Source organism: Melanaphis sacchari, unplaced genomic scaffold (genome assembly GCF_002803265.2).
Source record: "Melanaphis sacchari strain LSU unplaced genomic scaffold, SCAv2.0 Contig59_pilon_pilon, whole genome shotgun sequence".
Classification (NCBI taxonomy): domain Eukaryota; kingdom Metazoa; phylum Arthropoda; class Insecta; order Hemiptera; family Aphididae; genus Melanaphis; species Melanaphis sacchari.
Genome location: NW_020271423.1, coordinates 1,223,269 through 1,245,073, shown reverse-complemented (window position 1 = coordinate 1,245,073; position 21,805 = coordinate 1,223,269). Strand labels below are relative to the sequence as shown.

Here is a 21,805-nt window from a genome sequence, read left to right as displayed (position 1 = left end):
CTACTACTACTACTACTACTACTACTACTACTACTACTACTACTACTACTATTACTACTACTATTATTACTATTATTACTACTATTACCACTACTACTACTACTACCACTATTGCTACTACTACTACTACTACTACTACTACTACTACTACTGCTATTACTACAATACACGTTTATGATTGCCGCGTGCGCCTACGTTGGCTAAACTGATTCTACGATGCCAGCGCGGCCCGGTTGCAATGATTTGCTACGGTGGCAGATATGAACTGACTAGATGGTGGGTGGGACGTGGGAACGTCGTCGTCGTCGCTGCCGCCGGTGGAACGCGCCCGCGCGCTCACACACGTACAACACACGGGTCGTGAGTAGCGGAGTTTTGGCAGGCTAGTCGGGGAGTGGGTGAACACAACGATGTTCGGTAGGGCGCGGCCGCCGAGGTGGCCGGGCGGGCGGTCGTACGAGCTGTGTACAGCGAGCCGTCCGGCGGACCGGCTTGTGAACGAACGGCAGCGGTCAACAGACATTATAATATACTCGTCGGAGAATTGATAATAACAATAATAATGACTATGAAGAATAATAATATTGTTACTAATTGTCGGCCGGTCGTCGTCACACGGACGGGTCTATAAAATTATAAATAAGAAAATATTAAAACGAGGAATAAAAAAAAAAAAAAAAAAAAAATTAAATCGTTTTTTTTCCAAATATATTATAATATCGTCGTTATTGCCGGAACGTTTGCCGATTTCCGACGGTCGTCGTACGCACTCGTAAGCGGTCGTAGCGTACGCAACGCACGCATTCCGCGCGCACCGGCAACCGACGGACGTCGGTAAACCCGTCGGCGCGGCAGTAGGAGTTGGACGTGGAGAGGAGGAAGATCCCCGCCACCGTCGCAGCGATCTCGCGTTTGTTGTTTTTTTGTCGCATTTTCGCTCATTAACCGTTTACTGCACGGTCGTCGTTGTGCTTGTGTACGATTTTTTCTCGCCGGCTCACACGCGCGTGCGTGAGTGTGTGCATGTTTAGCTTACAGCCAGCACATCTGTGTGTGTGTGCGCGCCGCTCGAAAACGTTACGGTTTTCGCAAACGAGATATTCACGCGACGGCGTTCAGACGTGTCGCAACTGTAGCGAGTAGCGACGACGGGCCGGCCTTTGCGCGTGTTCGACACGACGATTTTCGTATACACTGACGGTGAAATTCATACAAATTCCGTCTACTACCGGTGTTGTAGTCATCAGATCGGCCGTAGCAGGAATATTAAATAGAACGCATTCATTGTGTAAGACATACGCGACCACACGCAGCACGTGTACCTACCCGGCGTCCGCGACGACTGCGACACGAGACCCAAAGGTGAGACCAAACAAATCCGACGACGCGCCGTTGGCGGTTGTTAATAATAAGCTGTGCATTTGTTGTTGTTCATTATTCTCGCGACCGTCGTCATTGCATTCCGACTTACCGTTCTTGAAAGGCCCGACGGATTTCCCGGTGTTGCACACCTAACGCGATTAACGCGGGTATAATACTTTCGGCGGCGAAACGCGTACACAAAATATGATACGGTATTAAAATATTGGCATTCAGCGGGTATTACGGTAACTGCAATGTCGGCTATATTAACGACGAATAGACGGCTGGACGATACGCGACGTTGACCCGTTCGCGGTTTATTTCGACGCTTATTATTATTATTATTATCGTAACTTTTTTCGTTTTCTTTCGTTTCGATGGCGAAAGAGAGCGCAGAAAAATCGTTACACGCCAAACGTTTTAAATAAAACACTATACCGCATACCAAAACGCGCGAGCCCTGTGGTTTGTGGTATTATTTTTATCGCACGCACAATTCCCATCCGTTGCTATTGAGAACGCGGTATTCGTGGATAGCGTTATCGCTCGCTCGAATCACCGTCGTAGTCGTTGTTTTTCTTTCCTTTCGTCTACTACCTACACCAGTTCTGGACATCCGGTTTTCAAGTTTTCGTTTACAAGGATAATTATTTTGAGTTCTATCTTCGTGCAATAGATCGATGTGTGGCGGCGAGATTTCGTTAAAAATTAAACGCCGCCGACGATAAAATGGTTGAAAAATTGTCCTTTGCGGCCGATTCAATTAGCCGCGAACGGACCGATTTGTCGTTAAATCGCAAATGATCTCGGTTGGTACTCGCTATGATAAATTATCGTACATCATCGTTTGTCAGTGGGTATTGTTACGCAACTTGCTTTATAATATCGTTATCACATTTTCGGCATCGTCTTGACTGACCGTGACTAAACCGGCCTGTCGCCACCTTTGGCCACACACGAATTAAAAATGTTCCTACTTTTATCTGATAGAACCGTTGTCACGTCTCGTACGGTGTCGAAAACGATGGTATAAAAGTGTAAAGCCCACGTCGAACCTGTGTAATGTTATAACTCTATAACACCTGTAATGGGGCCGATGATAACATTTACGTTGGGCCGTTATATTAGTAATTATTGGTACAGTGATCGTGGCGGGGTCAACCACACACATGCACAGCGACCAATGGTGTTTTTGTAACCGTATACATTGGACCGTGTACACTGCACCGAGTACATCAGTGCTAACGATTGTTGGAATTATATTGTTGTAACGACTAAAGTAAAAAAAAATAAGTACGCTCTACATGTGCACCGGTGCGCATACGTCATAATTATGTTTTATACGATATCATAATATAGTATTCGTTTCATGCACCGCAACGGTCCGATCCGCTGGTGCTCGAGCGCGTTTACGATGAATACGCGCGTTTATCACTAATTTAAATTATGGCCAACTGTCGTAACTCGCGGTAGCGAAAATTTTCTCGGAATCAAAACAAATACGGCGTGAAACAACAAATCGTCACGATGCGTTTTGCTTTTACGTCGTCGGCACGTACCCGACGATTTGAATCCGTAAAGTTTTCGTAGATTATAATATGTATACGGATATGATATGCATTGCATTCTATTGTGATTGAAGAGCACGCTAGTTACTAAAGCAGTTACATACAATTATTATTATTAAGGTAGTGGAATCCTTGCCATTGATAATATAAATTAATATTAATGTAAAATAATATTTTAATACGAGAAATTAAAAAATAATATTATTGTACATTAATAACAATGGTAAATAATTTAGAAGTGTATTCATTTTTAACTTTCGCAGATAGCAAATTAATAAAATGTTTTTCCTATTATAAATTGTACCCTTAACTACATATAACCGTTATGGTAACTACTAACTAGTAGGCTCTTTGATCACACTAAAGTATACTGTGTTCAATAAATATAGGGTTATCTTATCTATGAATATATTATTTACGAATGTTCTCTGTTATCGTTTCTCTAAAAAAATCACGCTCACCATCACCGCAAAATTGTTTAAAACATGCCTGCAGAATTCCATATTTTTCCTTCATCTATAATGTGTTATTATAGTTAACTATGACATATGCTCAACTGCGACGATTCGTTTTCGATTTGTATCCAATCCCAATTGGCTATAAAAACATGGTCAAGTCGCAAACTCGAAAAAATTTAATTATTAACACTTTAATAACTCATTATTTTTTTGTTCTTTAAAGTGTTTACAATTTATATTTCAGGTAAATAACTCCAATAATATATAAGTCGAATTCATTTTTATATCCCCCAAGATTCGAGTTATCGAGTCTCAGCTATATTATGATTACAAATGTTGTACTACATCATAAGATGTAAAAGTAAAATGTGCGTTAAAAGTTTGTGTTCACCATGTTAGGTATAGTAATAGTATTATGACTTAGAAAAAAGTATTTCCAAAGTTCGTTACACTATTGGTTAATATCACAAGGTTTTCTCAATTTCAAAAAATAGTTAACTTTAAATAAAATTGTTATATTCCGGGTTTCTTAATTATCGGAAATGGTCAATTTATAGAATTTAATTACATAGCTCATCAATGTTTTAAGAGTAAAATTATTGCAAATTTTCATTAGATATTTAAATAATGAAACAGTAACATATTGGTACTTTTTAAGATTTTGCGAGAAGTGATTAAAAAAGTATTTTATGTTTTTGTGGGTGACCGAGTGTCTATAAGGATTATTATCTAGAATCACCCTGTATATAATTAATGTGTCGTCATACCTTTAGAGAATGTCTTTTACCGGGCACTCGATTGCAAATATTATATAATTAACTGAACTAAACCACTATGTACAACTACAGCCGTTATATCCTATAACGCGGTTTAAGTATCCTCAATTTGTCGCTTAAAATGTCAATATTTGTTAATCAGCAATCCGTTTTTGGAACGGTTTACTAATCGTGCACCATAATAATAAAATTATCATTTATCAACATTGTCAATTAATAATGACCCAATTATTCAAGGCTTTAGATAGAATATGATAGTATGAAGAAATTTTTTTGTATTTATTGAAATCGTTTAAACTTTTTTGGCGTAAATTCGAGGATAAAGAAAATCTGTTTTTACTTAATGATTAAGATATGAAAAAAAGAGTACATGATCGGTGTTATTATTATTTAGGGTAGGTATTTATAGTATATTTTTTGTTCGAATGTACATTGTACGTAGGTATCTATATATTATTACATCCATAGCAGTCAATGATAATTATACGTGCTTTACAATAACTTAATAATTTAATGTGTTATATACGATGCATAAACTCTCTTTCCTCGACTCAATCTCTATGTAATATTATTATATTATACACCATGTGAACTTAATAAATAAAATTGATAGAACCCATTTATGATATACAAGGCGTTGCATTGACAAAAAAATATAACAATTGTTTATGTGACCATGATTAGTATTATAGCTGATGTTTCGTACACGGTGTAAGTACGTATAAACTATAAACACGCTGAAGCCCTCGACTGCGGTAGTTGTATAGATCTTTTAGTTTTGAAGGTCAGAGTTGGATTAAGCCTCGCCTGCATTCTACCAAACCTCGTATACTTATTTTTGTGTTATATTTTGCGCAAATTACAAAATTAAAGTTATATTATCGCAAGCATAGGTTAGAACCGCGCCTGCCGTCGTCATACACACCTAAAAAATGTTAAGTAATATAATATAATATGTATTATGATCTCATCATAGACGACTGTGGTTAAATTATAAATATATATATACTCGTATATATATTCTGATACATTTAGGTCTTTACAATATGATTTATAAATATGTGCCGCGATTGGCGATGACTTACAACCATGACCTGCCTTGACATGTATTTTACTCACGTTTGACACTATTGCTGCGAATCGGTCATAATATTTAAAAGTTAGATATAATGTTCAGACTTCTAAGTTATATTTTTAGTATTGCGCCGGCGTGGTTATAAATCACGATTGTTCGTCAAAACCGTAACAATTTTCCTGTATGAACCTTGGAGTGTTAGCAATTGTGATGGTTTCGGTACTATTCAATATAATATTCATAGTAAATATTTTGATTCATCCGTTTCGAAAGAGACTATAATGTACTGTATAGTGACTAAATTAATGTAGAAGGCACGATTTTAGTTTATAGTAATGTCGTTTTTGGTATATTACATTTATATGACTTTAAGGTCATTAAATCGTATAAAACACTCATTTTTAGAACTTTTCCACGTTATTTTTCTAAATCGTTGACTGTTTACATATAGATAGGTATCCTCAGGGTTAGTTGATATATCCGAGATATGTAGGTACATGTATATTTATATTTATTTACTTTTTTTGTTTAATTTAAGCTAAGTATACTAAAATATAAAATTATAAAACCATATTTATCTTCAATGACCTTCTCCCGTATGTCGACGTAACTGTATAAGCGATATAAATGCTGTGTTAATTTTTATAGCACGTATCATACTATATTAACACAGATAAGATATTTGACTCCTCTGATAACATTTTCACTATAAACAGAAAATTTAAATCTTTTTGATTTAGTATAAAAAATTAATGATGATATTTTAGTTAAGCATATTATACTAGATTTTGTTTCGCATTAAAATAATGCTAGATCATCATTAAATAATCAAGAATAGAATTTATAAAATATACGTATTAACACACTACTATATAGTAGAAACTATATTATAGAAAAACAAAATTCTTAAATATTTTCATTTTTTAATATTGGATTTAACTTTCGAAGATTTCTACCTAAATATTTTCTTAGCTTAGCCATAAGCAAGTTCTCTTTACAAAAATGACAGAACTAAGACTTTAAACTATCAAAACAATTATTTAAACTTTAAAGTTAGAAAAATCATGCATTTATTACATCATTTAAATTTGCTTTTGCCTATCAATTCTCGTTAAATGACTATTTTCATTTAATTTTCATTTAGAGTTAATCAAGTAGGTTACATTTTTTAAATAATGTTTTTCAAAAACTTATTTCTTGGAAAGCTAATGAAGAATACTTATTAAACAAAGCATTACTTAAATAAAATTAGTTAGAAAACTCAAATTTAAATTTGATAAAGTTATTATATTTGTACAGTATTTTTTTGTGCTATACAAGCCATTAAGTATTAAGGCCTTTCGCACGCTTCCGCTAAACTTCCCCATCCATTTTTGTTCATTGCGTTATACAATCGCTTTAATTTATCGGTATCTAAAGTATTCATTTTCACCTTATCTATAACCAATGTAGGCACGATCTTCTATTTGGTCGCTTTTTTATAGGAGATTTTCACTAGCTAGGCCATTCTACTGAATCATTTCGCTTCCAGAAAAAAATCAAATATTTGGCTTGTTATATAATATTTTGACTAAATTTTGTACACTGAACATTTTATAAGAAACTTAAACTGCGAAATATTTAAAAATGCCGTTTAGTCTATAACAAATGTATTGTGGTATATCAACGCATTTTATTGTAGTATTTATTTTCCATAGATTCTGAGTACCTTGTATAACTATACAGTTATGTGGGTATATATCATTATAATTTTTAAGAAGTATTTACCTTTAATACATTGTATGTATACGGGTCAATATCGAAATAAGTAAATGGAATTTACTTATAAACCCATCTGTGAAATTCGAAGTTATACGAATAACCAAATAACGTCTATAGCTGACAATTTTATTCAAACGTTTTTTTTCTACTTGTGTGTGTGTGTGTGGTTAAGGTAAGTTGTTTATAAACATGAATATATTTTTATTTAGTCGCGATCATAATAATAACACGAGATTAAAAATAAGAAGTCGAAAAATATTTCTTTCGGGTGAACAAATTGTGTGTAATAATGTTGCCGACCGCTATATTCTATATGGTTAATAGGTTGAATGGACATAATAACACAGTTGAGTTAAAACGAGAGGTGTATTTTTTCAACGTCCATTCGCTTGTTAAACATTCGATTTAAAGTAGCGGCAGTGCGATATTGATTTTTATTTTCTAAGAATGCTATAATTAATCGTAATAGCATTATACACCTGCATTGATATTTTAAAATACCTATATGCAAATTGCAAATAGAAGTTAAACATTATATTATAATATATACAGTTAAGCCTATTTAATGCCATTTGTGCTAATTTCTTGTAATGTGATAAAAAAAGAAAAACGCTATTTAAAAAAGTCATTTTGTATCCTTTTATTTAAATTAGGTCTTATTTATATCGTAAATATGGGGTATACAATTATTAATTATACTATGCTAATACCTACATATATTTTATTGAATAGTAATTCCCCTCTTCTTCCCTTCCATAAATAAGAGGGCGATTTGGTCAAACCTTATTTTCATTATTCGTATATTATATGGAGAATTTGTTTTCAATCACACTATTTATACTTAAGTGTTTTCGACGTTTACAATGATCGGACTTCAATTAGTTTACAAAATACACCCAAATTCGAAATATTGCCAAGGTTATTCATTTAAATGAATTTATTAAATCACTTTGCAAGTATTCGTATAAGGTACGCATGGTACCTTATACTGTTATTTCACATTGTTACTGTGAATTAGTGTATAGTTCATACACATAATAAGCACCTACTATTTATATTTTCGTATAATTGTCTCAAATGTTCACACCGAAATCTAACCAATATATAATAATACAATATGAAGCATACATAAAACATTTATAAATTTGTTTACAACAAAACGTTTAAATTAAAAATATATATATATATATTAATTTTAAATTTGTTTTTTAAAGAAATATATTATAATTTAAATATATACTCGAAAGAGACTCATAAATACTTAATTATGAACAAATATATATACTACCTACACTTCGCTAATATATATATATTTGTGTGGGTATTTACACAGGACTTCACAAAAAAAAACTTTAACACCTTCGTTTTTGTCATCAATTATTGTATTTTTGTTAAATATTTTAAAAATAAGATTATGAAAAAACTCCATTTGTTAGAGATCTACAATCATTAAAATGTATAATAAATTGTAATCTATCTGAACTCGAAATAATACTATTTAAATTGTATATTTGCGTCTATAATTATTATAATGATTACCAATGCATAGATATGTAGAGCAAATTTGAGCAAATATAATAATTCCAACTACTTACTAGTTTCTACCATCAAATATTCAAATAGTTATTATGCAAGTCTTAAAGTTTTTAGTGGCAGACATGTAGTGGGCGAGGAAGACAATTTGCATGTGTGCACGTTATATTTAAAACAATAAAATTATATATAATTTTGTGGAGTACTCTATGTGTGTAGCTTTTTCTTCGGTCTACGACTGCAGTAAAATACATATCTAGTTTTGTTGAGTACAAGATTTTGTTTTATTTGTAGACTAAGTTTTGTGAAACTGAGTAGCTTTCCCTAGATATTGAATCATATACGTGATTTGAACGTAAAATAACAATAATAAACTAGTTGGTCGTACGACTAGATTACCGTAATACATGTACACATCTAAGTTTTGTATTTCTCAATAACTCGTCAGTTAGTGTGATTTCTCTACTTAATATTTCCGAGACGGTCAACGTAAGAAAAATGTTTAATCGTCGACAATGTTTGAAATTTAAAAAAATGTCAGTTTAAAGCATTCAGTATATTTTAATGAAGTAATATTCACGAATATAGAGGAATGTATGGTTTTTGAAATTCTAAGTGAGGGTCTGGAAACGTGGATGAGCTTGTGCCTTGTTGTAACATCGAATTTAATGGTTGGGGAAATTGTATTATATCGATTTGATCGACTGCCAGCACGCGCGTTTGGCGGTAGGCAGCGTAGGCGCTATAGGTACTAATATAGTATTGACTAAATGATATAGTTACTATATTATTATTTTACTTTTACAACTGACATTAGAAGAACTATAATATTCAGTCTCGTAAAGATTGCTTTTTTGTTTTTTATTTTACTTTTATTTTATTATTTTTTTTAATATTTTATGTTTAATAAGTAAAAACGATTTTAACTTTTCTATTCATTTCTGTGGCTTTGTGCAACTTTTAGGTAATTTGTTCAATATTTTAATTAGGTACTTATATTCTTTACTTGTTTTAAATATAATTTAACTATATAAGTTAATTTTTAAAAAGTTTTCAAGACAAATATAAAATTTATTTTCAAATTATTATTTGTAGGTACTTCCCCCCCCCCCCCAAAAAATGTTCTATTATTTTGTAGCTTAAATTTTTCTTGTTTCGTAAAGTTATAAAAAGAGACTTGTTTGGTTGTTTCAATCAGCCTATCAAATATTTTGTATTCACTATTCTATACAAATCCAATTTTTTTTTTTTTTTTTTTTTTAGTTGTTAAAATTTAATACCGGAAGATGGATTTTTATAATTCGTATTAAGTTATAAAATATTTTTCACATACATTTAAAATAATAAAAAAATAAAACTATTTAAATACATATTATGTAAATTTGAATTTTTTTTTTCGAGTTTGGATTAGAAATTGTATTTGAATACAAAAGTATTAAAATAATAAAATGCTATACTTATAATGTTTGAATTGTTTATAAGACTTGTTTTAATATTTTATGTTATTATATTATTGTATTGATTCAGGCTTATACCCGTTTTAACTATCGTTGGTGATTATTATTCGTGTACTACCTACCTATTTTTAAGTGTATATATTAGGTTACGCCTTATGCGGTGTTTGATCAATGTTGATTCCACGTGTGCACATAGTAACGACCATAGACGGTACTCGTTTTGTTAACGGGTTCATATAAATTTGGATACGTTAATGAACTTTCGTCGCTCAGCCAATTCACAATCGTTCTCATTCACGTATGCAAACGGTTTTAAAATCAAATTTCCATGGTCATTTTATTTAATATGCTGCGTTTTATAGGTAGGCGCACTTAATTAAAAATAAAATTGATCGTAAACCGTAGAGTAATAATAAAAATAACAGTTAAAACAATTGGTTTCAAATTCAACGCTCAACATCTTGAATAAAATATGATATTATCAGCTATTTATTTTGATGTTTTGTTAAATTAAACTGAATATTTTGTGTCATGTATGTAGTTATACCAATACAATTTTATAATCTGGGCTGGATCAATAGTGGGGGGTAGGGGGCCATAGCCCGACAATAAAATACCATAATGTATCCAATTTATCCAAATTGTTTTGGGTAAAAGAGCCTCACCAAAAGTAATAGTCTCCTATATTTTGGTCATAATCCGGCCCTAGCTGTAATACATTATGAACGTTATAGGTACATGAATATTGAATATATTATACTCGATACAATCATTCGTCATTTTTTTTTTATGCTGCTTATTTATCGTTATTCTTAATAAATATAATAAATATATTCATTATTTTATTGGTTTGCTATGTGCCTAATGTATTCTTTCAAGTTTGAAACATTTTTCTTCTTATTCTTCATGTAAAATAAAATATTATGTTAATACTTTATTTTCATTTAGTAACATTTTTTTATTTGTCATTCTCTGTTGGTCGTGGGATAATAGCTATTATTAATAAGGCGTTAGTAGCTTATAAAACTTGTTCACATTTAAAAACATTTGACTTTTTAAATTTATCAAAATGTATGCTTTAATAATATTTTGGTAATTTAATTTTTTATTTAAAAATAAATGCACGAATAAAAAATATTGTATTTCTAAGAATAAAATAGTTACTAAAAAATTTGATTGATGTACCTACTATAATATATGTGTGTATCATTTTTTTTAAATTTTCTGAAATGATGAACTTATAAATACAAATGTATTTGCATCAAAATCTATCCATAATATTGTGCAGAACGTCTTATTATTTTTTTATAGTAAAGATTTCGTGTAAAATTGATATTATTTCATTTATTTTATTTCTTTTTTGACAACTATATGACTAAAAATAAAAATAACTTAAAATAATAAAAATATCCAATTTCATTAAAATTATTATTTTTATGTATTTTTGTAAAATGTTATATAAATATTTATGTCTGTACATTTGTGTATATTAAATTTGTGAGTTTTTTTTATCAGAATAGACGAAAATAAAACAAAATATATATTTATATAATTAAATAACAGAAGATGAAATGTCTACTAACTTAAGTTAAAATTATAATATCTTTAAAAAAAAGTTCTAACAACAATTATAAATTCATAATATTATAAATTTAATATATGTTTTCAATAATATAGATTATTAAATTTTGAAACAAAAAAAAAAAAAAAAATAATAATACTATTTGAAAACAGTTTTTGTAAATACCTTCTTATATTCTTTGTACCCTAAATTATTATTGATTAGTTATAAATTAAACATTATAAACATATTAATGCTAGGGACATATTTAGGACAGAGTAAAGGTTACTGAATTTATAATATTTGTCTCTAACGTTCTTTGCTAACAGTAAACAGCTTAGTTAATTGTATTATACAAATAAAATTGACAAATGTCCTGATTAGTGTTTTTAAATTAGTTATTCAGTGATGGCCGTGTGGAAACATCATAATATAATAAATATTATAAATTTCACTTTGTATAAGTAATGTAAATATTAAAATAATTGTATTATAATAAACTAGGTACAAATAGGATTAGCGCTAAGCATAAGATGTGTTTATCATAAGTTGGTATTTCAATAAAATAAGTATAATTTTTAATTTGTTGTAAATAAATTAAAAAAAAAAGATATCAAATATTAGCGCTAAAAATCGACTAGAATGTATATAAAGTAATTATGTATTAAAGATAAATTAATAATTAAAATAAAATATTTCATTTTAAATGATGATTTAAAAAAAAACTATTCAATGCGAAATGTGGTTTCCTCATGTATCTATCTATTATAAGTTACAACTATAAATTAAGTTCATGACTGTTACGCAAAGATAAACATTTTTATTCATGATTTAACCCACATAGTATGTTATAATGTTATATAATACATTTAAAATAAACATAATATGCTGATATGAAAATATGCAAGTTTTATCTTTGTTTGAATTTAATGTAAATCAATAAATAAACTTGTATCTACAAATTAAGAATTGACAATATTATTAGTAGGTACTACACAAGTGTGTATATAGCTTCTATATTATTAATCGATGTTTAAAATACTCAAATACATTAAGTCTGACAAAAATGAGTATTTTTGTCGAATTAAATGTCTCATACTTAATTTATATTAATGCTCAGATAAACAATGAACTTCAATATAAATAGCATATTATATATCATTTAAGTATATTTCTAACAGATAAAAGTTCTTCAAAACATCGATGATGGAAATCAAATGGATTTCATTTGAGTTATTATACAGATATTTTTTGTATTTGTGAACCGAAAATAATCTTATTTTTTTTATAGATATTGATATATTAATATAGTACAAGCTCATATTATATTTTTTTTTACCTAGGAAAAATGATTTTTGTAGGTTTAATTGAATCATGTCTCAATACACTCAACACATTTTATCTTGTACATCTATATTAATCTGTTTGCATCTTGAACCTTGATCTTGTTTATGTTATATTCGTATATTGAATTTTATTTTCCTGAATACAAATAATGTCGTTATTGTTACTATTAATCGGTTCGATTGTCTATTAATTGAAAATGAACTTATCCACTAAAAATGAAAAATAATTAATCATAATAATAATAGTTATTTGTTTGACCATAGTTTAAATTAAACCATGAAGTATTTTTGCGTTAATCGAATAACTGATATTAGATGCAAATGTGGTGTATAGGTTCAATTAAATATTTACTTTTAAGTTCACTGTTTGGTGTATGTCTAAAACTTAATAATAAGCTTTTGGATAATTGATAAATGGTGTTAACTGTTAAGTATTAATAGATTGTCCAGACAAAATTTAAGCTAATCATTTAAGAAAATTAATTAAGCGTAAATGTACTTAATAGAGGTGACTCAAAAGTTAATTATTGCTTATTTAGTATGATAATAAATTAAAACGATACACACATATTTACATACTTAAAGTAAATAAAATAATATGAGTGGTATATATGAAAGATTATAATTTTCTGAAATATTAATTCTAGTCTCTATGGACTTCCGTGTGTACGTATAAGCTTATATTTTGTTCAAGGTATTCAAAATCTAAATAATTAAAAATGTTTATGGTTTATCTTAAACTAATTAATAATGTATAATGTATAAAGTCTAAATTCATAGATCATTATGTATTAAACACCGATAGTATTATTTAAATTTAAATGTTAGACAATTATAAAAATAGTATTTAATAGGGTACTTCTTTAAAAATAACCAATTCAAATTTCGTAGATTTATACTTAATTAATTTTTGGTACAGAATCATAGAACTTGTAAGAACTCGGACGAGAATTATATTTCGTGGTTTAATATCGTAAAAAATTTTATCATTGGACTTTCAATAATAATATGAATTCGTTAATGTTAACAGAAAAAATTTGCTATCGGTTCAAAAGATATCACTAGCACCACTGCAGCGGAAGCAGTAGGAGCTACTGCCGCCACTGGCGGTAAGTTTGCCGACGTCGTTTGTCTGTCGTGTCGTTAACGACAAAAGCAACCACGACGGCTGCCATTACAATTATCAAAACGACGGTCGCCGCTAAGACGACCGCCGCCTCCAACACCACCATTCTATCAAAACGTAGACGACCACGAAGTTCATTATTATACTTCAAATGATTTTGTGGTAAGTAAATTGATCGCGTGTGGAATGTGAATGTTGGCATAGTTACACTAGTACACGTCAAGTTTAATTTCGATTAATTTGGCAAAATCAATACTGTATTGTATATTCATTCTCGTTGAGTAATTGAAAATATTTTATCAATACATTGATAAAATTTAATTTACTTATCGGCAACCATTATTTATATTTTTTGTGTATAATAAATGGAATAAATAAAAAGTTATAGTAAGTTATAACAAAAACAACCCTAAACGAATAAGTCAGTTGACTTGTTTAATGATTTTAAAAATTGAGTTTTTACAATTAAAAATTCTACTGTAATACAATTTCTTATAGCACAATTTATTTTTTGATTTATTAGGACAACACATTAAAACCAGTTTTTTCAATAACACGTCTATTACTGACTGTACTTTCTTATTTTTTAACTAATTTTTTTTTGTTTTCTCAAACTCTTATCTTTAATATATAACTTAACTATTTTAATTAAATAAAATGTAGCTAATATTTTTATTTATAGGTAATAATTTAAAAATATGAATCTATGAACAGAAGTATCCATTTTTTTTAATTTTCTTAAAAATTTATATTTTTGTTCTTTTATTGCGAATTAAAGTAACACTATTTATGTTTTTTATTAGCTTAAATTTATTGTTTAATAGATACAAAAAGTATACATGTTTTATTCTTAGAAGTATTTATTTTCTCTATTCATGTTATTTTAAGTTTGAAAGGAATATTTTTGTTTTTTTTTTTTGTGGTTGGTAGGTGTAGTAAACATTTTTTTCGTCAGTTACTACTATAAAAATAAGTCTTGTAACGATTATATTATGTGCTTTTTCCTGCTTACAAAGAATTCTGTTTTATTTGCAAATAAATTGAATATGAATAACTTTTTATTAAATGTAAAATTAATTTTTCGTTCTGTAAATGTAAGAATTATAGATTTTTGTAACTTTGATTTATCACTTAAATACAAATTTTATCTATGATACAACAATATTATCAATTAAAAGTTAATAATTATATGATAATATAATAAATATCAAATTATTTTATTCAGAATTCAACTTGACCCAATTAATTTTTTTACTGTATTATTTATTTATTTATTTATTTTGTAAACGTTGTAAGATAAAACTTTTTAACGGTGATTAGTATTTTCTATTTATTCTTAAAACTATTCTTTAGTGAAAGAATTTAATTAAATATTAATTATATAAAAACAAATATATTATTTTTTTGAAGCTGACAAAAGTCGAATAATTTTTATGATATATTTTAGTTTTTAAAGCAACCTTAAATCCAATAAATCATAATATTATGTTCAACTCGTTTGTACCTTAAAAACCTTTAGAAAAGTTTGAAACTTTTGAAACATGGAATAGATTAAAGTTGGCCATGGAATATTAAATTACCTTGTAAAAAAATAATTTATGGTTTGAAAGTTTTATGAAGTGTATAATTTTAATATCGGTATTCCAAGAAGTAACTAAAATTAAGTTATATTTTTTGTTATATATAACGATCTTTTATATATGCTTATTAAACCATTTTGTCTAAAAAATAAAAATTATTAGAAGTTGCAAAGTTAAAGATTATGTAAAAAGTTATTTTAATTTACTGCTTTACATTTGTACATAAAGTGGTATTTTTGTTTTAGTGTACTTTTAGTTATTAAAATATGAAATTAAATTAAATTATTAACGAATTTGTTCCAACAACTTTGCTAAATTGTCTATTATTATATCTTTAACCTTTACATTACAACCATAAGCCTGGGTAATTGTATGATTATAATTAAAGAAAAATGCAATAGAATCCTTTGGTGAATGTTCATTTATAAAATTGTATAAAGTATCACGTATAGTGATAACGTTTATTTTAGGTTTTGAATATATTAAAATAGTAATTATAGATGTTCCAAAGTATTATAAACTAGCTTATTATCTTATGAACCATTTTATTAATCAAAATAAATATGCTGATCATATTTGTGTAAGATCAATTAATAACAATGTAATTATATTTTGAAATAATGTTTTAGTATAACTCAACATCGTGATTAATAAATAATGTCATTTTCATATTAGTATATTGCTTAGTAGTTATATTATCAAAAGTTTTAAAATGTTTAAGTTTGCATATTTAAGTTATTTTATCCGAGTGTATTTATCACTCAGGTTGTTAACATAAAACTAAAATTATTTTTAAACATATTCATTTTACAAATTTATTGTATTGTATCACTCTCATTAAATTACATTTATTAAATTGAATGATATGTGTATAACATTTTGATCAACCGATTATAAATGTATAACTATAATGTACCCTAATATAATTATTTACCATATTTAGTTTAAAAATAACGCATTAATTAAAAAAAATTCATTGAAAAACATTAAGTATAAAAATAATAATTACCTTAGTATTTGTGAAATTATGTTTTTTTATGTATACAAATTAAATAATATGATACCTATTGCAATTTATGGCATATTTGTCGCTGTTTTTTTAGAATAGAATATGCATGCTATGATTTTAAAAGAATTTCTATTAATATTAATAGGACATATTATCATAATATAAAGTAATGTAGATGGCATTGTTAGATAACAATATTTACAGAGTACGTGATCATTGTATAATTCACATAGACAAATTACCATAGTAAAAAAAAATTAAGAAAAATACACGTTGACAAATATGTTTTATGAATAGATGGAATTACGTAATTTATGCGTTCATTAATAAGGAATACCGTAAGGTTTGTTTTCATATAAATATAATTATTATTGATTGGCCCTAATTATTTTTTAGATTAACAAAATATATGTTTAAAATAAGTATAAAATAATGTCGAATTCAACAAGCCCTGTAAGACAATAATTTTTGCATCACATAAGTTATGATTTAAAAGACATAAGTTGTGGTTATATTTCTGAGTATCTCCACAATTTAATTTAATTTTATTTGAAATTAGAAACACTTATATTAGTAATTTTAATAAAACAAGGAAAATTATGAACTAACAAAAATTATTTATTTTAATTATAACATAAAAGTGACTAATTATGTAATACACGAAAATTGGCACACTATTGTTTATAAAAATTATTTAAATATAATTTTTAAAATTTTTTTTTTTTTTTTAAAAACAGTAGGGTACAAAAATTTAATAATTCTCTTATTCCCAAAAATCTAAAATAAAAAAAAAACTTAATCTGCGTATCGGTTATTAAAATAAAAAATTTTAAAAAAATTACATGTATCTATGACGAAATACTTCGGTAGTTTTTTTATTTAGTTTTTTATAATATATATTTTATTTTAACTGTTTCAGTATTTTCTTTATTATGAAAAATAATAATGTCTTCTATAATTAGACATGTTTTAATAATAATAGTTTATTTAACTTCGAAGTATTGTAAAAAAAATTATTTTTTCATATTATTAACTGAAAAATATAAATACCTACTAAATCTTTTATCGTTTATATTTACTATGGGTTTTCTTTAGATATTGATGTTTAACTTCTACAATAATGAAATATATTTATTTTATTATTTAAAGTTTTAATTTTTTATTTCAGTATCTTTTATAAAAATGTACTTTCCTCAATTATTAATAAAACTTTTAGCCTAAAGCTTTTTTATTTAATATGACTCAATTTATATTGTATTCATTAATTTATTGAAACATCTCGTATATATTATAGTTTATATTTTGTCAAAATGGTTATATTTTTAATTTAAATATGGTTTGAAAACTTCGATAATCGCAAGTGTTTAATAAATTTGTAAGTGATTTCGATGATTAAATATTTAAATTGTACCGTTTTTAAATAATAAGAATTAAACCATTAAATTTTAGATTAAAAAAATAAAAAACAATACCCAATATATTATATCTTCATAATTATTATGAACTAAAATCTTCAATGATTAAAATATCATTATTTAATTTTCAATAATGTAAATAATCAACATTTATAGAACCAAATTTATACTGCTTTAATAAATAGATAAACTAATTAATTAATTAAAATTAAAAATAATGACCAAAATTAATTTTATTAAAATATTTTACTAGTAGAAATAAATCTATGTATAATATTTTATATTAATATACTGTAAAGCATTATTAAATTAATATAATTATTTGGAGATTTTATTATTTAAATTAAAATAACTGATTATAAATACACCTCAATTTTAGCGCTTTCATAAAAATTATATTTAAATGTTAGGTTGAAATAGAAATTATTATTTGTATATTAACTATTTATCTTTTGTTAATTAAAAAGAAAAAAAATAGTACGATTCTATTTGTAAGCTTATTTGATTATTAGATTTACTATAAAAATAAGAGGTGTCTAATAATAAAATAAACAAATACTTAAAAATTACCTAATAAATGCTCTATGTTTATACCAGAAACTAATTTTCAATAACTTAAGATTACTATTTAAAAGTTATCATACTCAGCGATTCGCTAAGCACAATTTTATTAACAGCGTTAAAAATCAAAATCCAGTTGATATCATCTATACACATCCAAAACAAGCTAGACGCTAGAGAAAGTATATTCAAAACATAAACTAATAACCCTCATATGGACCATATTTAGTTATATTTGCATAGAAGGCAACAAAAGAAGTGAAAATAGCAATATCCAACCCAAATCATTTTAGCTGGATAAAAAAAATAGGTATGGTAAACAGAATGGCAAAAATTATGAAAATGACACATCGTAACATCAAAATAAAAACATAATATTTAAATGGAAGAAAAATTTTATTATAAATCACCTTTAAATAGGATTTACTGCAAAAAATAAAAGAAAAAAAAACAAATCGAATAGGTACCACACACTTAAACTGTTTGTAACAATAAATACCTAAAAATGGAATGTAATAATCCGTAATAATATAATTACATTATTAATATTTTTAATTACAAGCAAAATAAGTAATTTATTATTTCCATGATGTACTGAGAGGTATTATTTTTAAGTATTCTAATAGTCTGAAATGTTTTTATATATTTTCCAATCTTTTTATTTCCTGTGATAACCATTTTATCTTGGCATATGTTTCTGGATGTAAAAGGATAGATTTTTTACAACTTATTTATACGCGAGATTGCGGCGTATTAATAAATAACGTGTACTGACTGTACTGTGTCTCATGTGTGTGTGTGTGTTACTCTATTCTAGTGTTCTCTATTCTGTTTGTCATTGCTCCTTTGAGTTAACCACCATTTTTGGGTTCGACAATGTTATTATAATATAGCGGCTAACAAATTTTAAATTAATATAATACGCTTGTATACAGTTCATGCGTCATCGCTATCTGGGATCATCTGACGGCGGAAAGCGTAAGCATTCTCGTATTATATTAGTATAATATACATTCGCTGACGCCAACAGACGGACAGTAGGTGTAAATTAGTAACGTCCGGTGATGATGAGTACAGCGATGGTCGTATATGTTTATGTTAATAAATGTATTTAGTTTGAGTTAGTGTGCGAGTACAGTGGTAAATGTGGCCAACAACGATATGTATTCGGTGGTGTTGATTATATAGATGTGCATGTGCTTGCTGTTCGTATATTATCGCAACTTTGTCTCGTTTAATAAATTGCTAAATTAATTATTACTGTTACTATGGCAATTAAAAAATAAAACTGAAATTTGAATGAAAACTTAATGATAACGTTAATTTTATGATGGAAAAATATAAAAAAAAATTAACGATAATAGCTTATGTAAGATAATTATGCGTTTGAGTGAAATGCGTACACTATGGCGATGACGGCATTTATTAAAACAGTTAATAATTATTTTATTGTTATTATTATTATTTTTTAATTATTAATTGCAGACTACTCTCGAAACTGAAAAAAAGCCGAACGTGACGCAATTTAGTCGGACAATAAACAGTCTCTACTTAATTTTTTTACGCTTTTTGATCCAAAGTTAGTTGTCTATTCACACAACTAACCCAAACCACAAAATGGCTACAATAGACGGGCGACCTGCCCAATATGGGGTCACGTTAAAGCAGTTACGTGAGCTTATGGAACATAGAGGCCGTGAAGGTATCGCTAAATTGAACGAACTGGGTGGCGTTCAGGATGTTTGTAAAAAGCTGTATACATCACCCAGTGAAGGTAATTATTATTTGGTTTTAAACATAATTTTATTTCGTATTTTTAATTGATATGATATTATAATTTCGATTTTCTGCCGTTATGAAATTATTTTTTTAGGATTAAGTGGATCTACTGCCGATCTGGAGCATAGAAAAGAGACGTTCTCCTCAAATACTATACCTCCTAAACCTCCAAAGACGTTCATGCAACTTGTCTGGGAAGCTTTGCAGGATGTCACATTAATTATTTTAGAAATTGCTGCTCTCGTATCATTGGGATTATCACTTTACAAACCTGCCGACGAAGAATGTAAATTTTATTCTAAAATTTCTGTGCATAAAGTTATTAGTTATTATTTTTATTTTTACTGAAACTAAAATTTTTTCATTATTTTAGCAATGAGTGCAGAAGACGATGAAGCAAAACATGGATGGATTGAAGGATTAGCTATATTAATATCCGTTATAGTGGTCGTTATTGTAACAGCGTTTAACGATTATACGAAAGAAAGACAGTTCCGTGGTCTTCAAAACCGTATCGAAGGTGAACATAAATTCAATGTCATCAGGCAGGGTGAACTGCGACAAATTTCCGTAGGAGAAATAGTAGTTGGTGACATTTGCCAGGTAATTATACTTTAATGGCTTAATCAATGACGAGTCATTATAAATAGTAACCAAAAATTGATGTTATTATGCAGATTAAATATGGAGATTTGCTACCAGCTGATGGTGTGCTAATTCAAAGTAATGATTTGAAAATTGATGAATCTTCTTTAACTGGTGAGTCAGATCATGTAAAAAAAGGAGAATCATTCGATCCAATGGTCCTATCAGGTATGAATAATTTGGTTTTTAGTTTTGTAAGATACTCAATAATATAATATTTGTTTTATTTAAGGAACCCATGTAATGGAAGGCAGTGGAAAAATGTTGGTCACCGCAGTGGGTATAAATTCTCAAGCTGGAATAATATTTACACTCTTGGGTGCAGCAGTAGATCAACAAGAAGAAGAAATGAAAAAACAACGGAAAGGTAAAGTTTTTGATTTTGTTATTACTGAGTATACTTATAAAAATAATTTTTGCGTATAATTTACTACATTATATTGCTTATAAAATAAAAACCTGAAATTTCTCAGAAAATCGTCTATGCCTTGTCACGTTAAACAAACTTTTACAATATTTAAAAAAAAATGTTATATAAATAGAACTTTTATCAAGTTTTTATATTTATTTTTCAATTTTTGGGTATTCTGTTCCATATCATCAATATTTCTTCAGATTTAATCTAATTATTATGGCATTCGTGTAGCAGGTGATCTACTACCTCTTTTTAGGTGTATCAGGTGATCTACCGTAGTATACAAGGTGTAATTGGTGATCTACAATTATTATATTATATTATATTATACTATTATTATATTATATTATATTATACTATTATTATATTATATTATAT

The 21,805-nt window shown here is 27.8% G+C and overlaps 1 protein-coding gene across 11 annotated transcripts in view; it reads left to right on the top strand.

Annotated features, from left to right (window-relative positions):
* The window catches only part of LOC112600046 (plasma membrane calcium-transporting ATPase 3), a 64,160-nt gene that overhangs the window by 15,572 nt on the left and 26,783 nt on the right, over positions 1-21,805 (top strand). For 9 of the 11 annotated variants that reach the window (XM_025347182.1, XM_025347185.1, XM_025347180.1 and 6 more), the window contains exons 2-7: positions 13,928-14,185; positions 20,074-20,362; positions 20,462-20,653; positions 20,741-20,970; positions 21,045-21,180; positions 21,245-21,379. In XM_025347182.1, coding sequence (XP_025202967.1) covers positions 20,206-20,362; positions 20,462-20,653; positions 20,741-20,970; positions 21,045-21,180; positions 21,245-21,379 — 850 coding nt within the window. In that variant the 5' untranslated portion in view covers positions 13,928-14,185; positions 20,074-20,205. Of the gene's footprint in view, positions 1-867; positions 1,363-13,927; positions 14,186-20,073; positions 20,363-20,461; positions 20,654-20,740; positions 20,971-21,044; positions 21,181-21,244; positions 21,380-21,805 lie in introns of those variants that run through there. The other 2 variants (XM_025347181.1, XM_025347184.1) reach the window with 2 other exon arrangements.